The 5,392-nt window shown below is 39.4% G+C and overlaps 1 protein-coding gene across 1 annotated transcript; it reads right to left on the reverse strand.

Annotated features, from left to right (window-relative positions):
* Positions 1-400: 400 nt before the first annotated feature.
* LOC113872526 (serine/threonine-protein phosphatase 6 regulatory ankyrin repeat subunit B-like) lies at positions 401-4,192 on the reverse strand. Its single transcript, XM_027510150.1, has one exon. It carries the CDS (start codon positions 1,945-1,947, stop codon positions 568-570), a length of 1,380 nt encoding a protein of 459 aa, XP_027365951.1. The 5' UTR covers positions 1,948-4,192; the 3' UTR covers positions 401-567.
* Between the last annotated feature and the right edge of the window lie 1,200 nt (positions 4,193-5,392).

Below are 5,392 nucleotides of genomic sequence, written 5' to 3' on the forward strand. Positions count from 1 at the left end.
ATCAACTTACACAAACGATCAAATTAATGTACCAATTCGTCTCTTACGTCAGAGGAAAATACTGAAGTAGCAATCTCCAAACATTTGATATAAGTTAACCATGGAGGGCAATTAAGAGTGTTTGTTTCTTAGTAAGTAAGAATGACGTTGTGAACGGGTGGTGGCTTCTCATTTCAACGAGAGCATTCTAGAAAATATTGTCACTGAAAGCTCGTTTGCAAATAATATGATATTCTCAGAGTTCAAACATGTTGAAAGATGTCATGATCTAACATTTTCAGGGATGTTGTTCGAATTTTGTATATGTTAAATTACGAGAAACAATATTTTGGAAGCAACCCTATGGTATTTGATTATCAAGATGTTAAAGTACCAATGAAATCATCCCAATGGACCGCAACTTCCTTTCCTGTCTCTCATTCAGTCCACGAAAAAGGAACTTAATTTGCATATCATTTGACATACCCAAAAAATAAGCAGCAGCAGGAAACAATGAACAGGGATAGGAACTTGATTACATCACTGTATATATACAGAGAGAAGATTGCGCACACTGTGGGGGTTAAATTAAACTCTAGTCTTAGCTTTACAATCATGAGAGACATGCTTTTGAAAAGAGTAAAAGGCAACATGAGGAAACGACTTAAGATTGGCTTGAGAGGCACCATGAGATATCAAAAACAGAGCAACTTGCAAGTGGCCAGCCTCGGCAGCACAATGCAAAGGAGTGTACCCAGCATCATCAGCAGAATCAACCACCGCACCATGTTCAAGCAAAACCTTAACGCTCTTTATTCGACCCTTAAACGCAGCCCAATGCAACGGTGTCCACCCATTCTGATCCCTCCCGTTCACACAGGCGCCTTCCCCTATACACCGTTTTATTTCATGGACATCGTCAACCCTCGCCGCACGGAGCAGCGCGTCGCCCCAAAACAGCAAATCAAGCAAGCGAGTGCGCGTGGGCGAGTTCTCACCCTCCTCCGCAACAGAAAACGCCGTTTTCCCCGCCCTATCCCTGGCGTACTTTACGTTGGAGCATTCCAACAAACACTCAACGGCCTTCACGTGCCCTTTCCACGCCGCGAAATGGAGTGGGGTCCACCCCTTCGAATCCACGCAATTAGGGTTCCCTCCCATCGAAACGCAAAACTCGATCACCCTCTCGTACCCCTCCCTCGCCGCCACGTGTATCGGAGTTCTCCCTTCTGAATCCACCGAATTCACCTCCAATTCCTCGCCGTAACGCTCCAACAAAAACTCCATCACGTCAATTCGGTTCTTCGCCGCCGCCTCGTGCAGAACCAGCTCGTTATAATCGATTCCGCATCCTGAACCTTCCAGAAGCTTCACCATGTCCAGCCTCCCTGCCATAATTGCGAGAAGCATGAAGGATTCTCCGTTCGTCTCCCCGCCGGCATCGACCAAATCGGCGACGGCGTCGGCGCGCCCGCATTCAACGGCGTATCTCAGCAGTCTCGTGAGCTGTGATTTCGTGCATGCGGATATGGCTCTGATGAAGAGGTTGCGGTTTTCGGGGGTTCGGGGGATGAGGAACTCTGCGACGTGAGGGCCGATGAGGGAAACGGTTATAACGGCGTCGCGGAAGACGTGTGGTCCGGGTTTAGAGAAGAGGCGGCGGAGGTCGTCGGCGTGGGCCTTGCCGGTGGGGAGCATGGAGGTTCGGACGGTGATGATGTCGGGAGGGTCGGAGAGAGGGGGTTGGTGAGAAGGGTGAGAGAGTTGGAGGGTGTAGGATGCAGAAGAGAGTGGGGGAATTATGGAGAAGGGTTTGTTGATGGAGAACAGAGGGTTTGAGGTGGTTAGGGACACTGCCACTGACATGGTGTGCATGAGGTTGCTGAGCTTGAAGGAGGAGCTGCACTTTTGGCCCCTTTGGTAGATCAGCTCCACTTCCTTTGCTTCTGGTTTCACCAACCTATCCATGCTGTGGAGGTGAACCTTAACCTGAATTCCTCTCTTCTGTTCCGGCTTTGGACCTTTGAGGTGTCAAATTTGTTGGAGAAATAAGGGTACTTGTTGGAAGGAGGGTGTTTGATGCTTCTTACCCTCTTTGTTTAGATTATATTATTGTTGTTGTTATTGATAAATATATGTGTGGCATGCTTGTTGGTTGGGGTGTGAGTGTGACGAGGAAGGTGGGACATTGAAAATGAGAGGATGGAGAGGGATATGAAATAGTCACCTATGGCGTTTTTCGAATATGGTGGCGAAGCACTTTCAGCGAAGACTCGGGACTCGAGGGCTATATTATGCTATGACTATTCAATTGGACTGGAAAGTGGAAACTGATGAGGTAGAGAAAAGGTAAGTTCTAACCAATTCAACTGTAAAAGAACGATACCTGATTCCAAAGGATTTGTTAATTTGCTGACTGATTTCCCATTTAGACTTGCCATTCTGATTGCAATTTTTATTCCTTTTATACTGACCAATTCAACCCATAAATATTTAGATCGAAAGTGTTTTTCATTCAGTTTTTCGAAACTTTGGGCATGGGTGTGGGGTTAAGGAATAAACCTCCCTGGCCCGTTGGATTGTCATACACATTAATACTACTGCTACAGCCTCTGGAAGTGAAAACGGGGCATCCCATGTAACCCTCAAATGATATTCTCTCCACATACTGTTTTTGGCCGTATGTGAAGACAATTAACAATTTGATTAGGTAGGGGTTAGAAGTTATATTATTTATAAAACACTCTTGAACAACACCATTTTTTTGTTTCTCTCCGTCTTATCTTATTTTATATTTCTTACAATGATGTCATTCTGAGCAGCCATTGTCCATTCTTTATAAATTTATGACTAAGAATGTCAAAAAATCTGAGTCAATGGAATATGCGAGAATTTTCTAGGACACGGAAGAAAAAAAAATTTTCTTCATATTGCCACCTGCGCAGAAGATGCATATTGACAAACTAATAACTGGATCTGAGAGATATGAATCTTCACAAATATTGCCAAGGTGTATGTTGACCCGGCAATCCAAAGGATTACTCACCTTGTGCTGTCGATGAACCTTGTTTGACGACCCATAATATTACTTGAATGCTACGAGTTTCTTTCTTAGTTTTGTGAGCATCTTATTAAACCTTTTTTCTGTTGTTTAACTATAATATTGGAAATGTTAACTAGCACATAGATATATATTTATTTTCATATTTTGATTCCCTTAAATTTGGATAATCTGTATTTGAGTTTATCATTGGGGTTTCATGATGTTGATTTTTTTTTTCTTTTGGTACAAGGAGGGGAGAATTTGATTTATTACGAAGTTTAACTGCCTACTATAATCCATGTAGCTGACTTTATCAAATGAAATAAAACTTGATTGTTATTTTTGTTGGTCGAGGGGAGGGGCGACTGGGAGAGAGGAAAGGGTGGTATTTTTCTGGATTGCAGAATCGAATCTGCATCTGAAAGCTTATGTCCTCCCTAACTATACCACTTGAGCTATGATGTTGATGTTTGTATACTGCCCAAAACGCGAAATCAGCTTTTCTACTTGCCACTAAGTTTAGGTCCTATGGTTGATGGACTTCCTTTCTTTAGCACTATTTTCTATTTTGGTAGTTTTTGACGTTCAAAATAATTATACTTCGCCCATGAGGGGGGCTTGCTGCATTCAATCGGGAACTGGTAAATTCAGCCCCTGGAATGGGTAGAGACTAGAGCATGGACCTTAAGGACTTGGCAGTCTTTCCTCCACCTAATGATCATCACATATCTTTCGTATCGTGGCATAGAGCATACACTAGTTCTCACGAGTTCATCCCAATATTCAGCGAAAAATATATACAGCATACACTAGCTATCATATATACCGGGTGGTAAGGGTTCTTGTTCTAATTCCGGAGCTTGTAGAAGATTGGTGAGCAATATCATGTACTGCCAGAAGTGTTTGTTGTATTTGAACGGGAATTAGCGGCGACGTTTGGTCAACCTTGGTTTCAGGCGAATGGTGGTTAGCAGAGAGAATTTGTACAAACATTAAGAAGGCCTCATGGATATGATTATTTCCCATGAAGCTGCTAAAATTAAAGTGCAGATAATTTGGTGTCAAAGCAAGAACTATTTGTAAATTATTTTGCTGGATTATCTTCAGGCTATGTGCATGTTCAAAGTTGGGATACTTGATTATTGCAAACAAGATAATTGCATGCTATTGCTTTCCTTCAAAGAACCGTGTTCATATCATTATGACTAAGTTGCCAAACCCTTTAAAGATCCAAAACCAATACTGTATTGCCAAGTGTTTCATACGATGATGTTTCATATTGAAAAAGATGTTAATATATGGACTCTGGGACATTGAAGGAATAAACCATGTTTTCAGTATATACAACTGGCACATCTTGGGATACTTCCACGAAGGAAATTATTTCTTTATGAAAGTGATTTTAATCATCACACCTTAATAACATCAAATGTGGGAACATAATTCGGAAGCAACTGTCACAATACTGGAACCATGGCTTAAGAAAGTAACCCCTTTCTTTCTTGTCGATATTTTTAACGAGTCTAAGGACAATACACACACACACACACATATAATATAGTAAAATTTTAATAGAAATAGTAGATATAATATAAGATTTAATAAATTTATAACTTTAGATGTCACAATTTTTAGTAAAAAATATTATTTATTGATAATATTTTTTTATAAAATGATAATGAAAAATGGACAAAATAAAATTGCTAAAATATTTGTTTAAAAAAACAGAGGAAGTAATTTCCAATTTTCAACCAATTTTAATCCTCACTATTGGAGAAAAAATAAATAATCGCAGCTTTTTTGTTTTGTTGTTCGCCCATATTATTGACCATCGCCAAATATTAAGTTTCATGCATAATTAATCATGGATTTAGATATTTTCATGTTGTTTAATGTTATTTAGTAATATGATATCATTACGTTAAAGAAAGAATTTTTTTTTATCAATTCTAATCAGTAGATCTGAAATTAATCATGATAGATCTTTAGTTAGTAAAAAAATATTTTTTTTTCAACGTGATTATATCATGTTATTTAATAATATAAATAATTTAAATTATTTCCGTTACGAGCCTCTTTTTTTTTTTTACCATTTTGTTGGGCTACCATAGAATCCATTGTAATATTCCATCCAAGCCCATAATTTCGTACTTGAGTAATATATGTTAATATTACTGACCCAATGCTTGTTTTATTCTTTTATTTTTGGTCATTTCCCAATGCCTGTTTCATATCCATATAGATTTTAAAAAAAAAGAAGAAGAAGCCACCGATTGTCGTTAAATATTTTCTGATTTTTCTTTTTTGCCGAGTAATGTTGCACAAAAGTATGATTAGCTGAAGGACATTGATTTAAACTAGAATGTTAGA

Source organism: Abrus precatorius, unplaced genomic scaffold (assembly GCF_003935025.1).
Source record: "Abrus precatorius isolate BTA unplaced genomic scaffold, Abrus_2018 Scaffold7, whole genome shotgun sequence".
NCBI lineage: Eukaryota > Viridiplantae > Streptophyta > Magnoliopsida > Fabales > Fabaceae > Abrus > Abrus precatorius.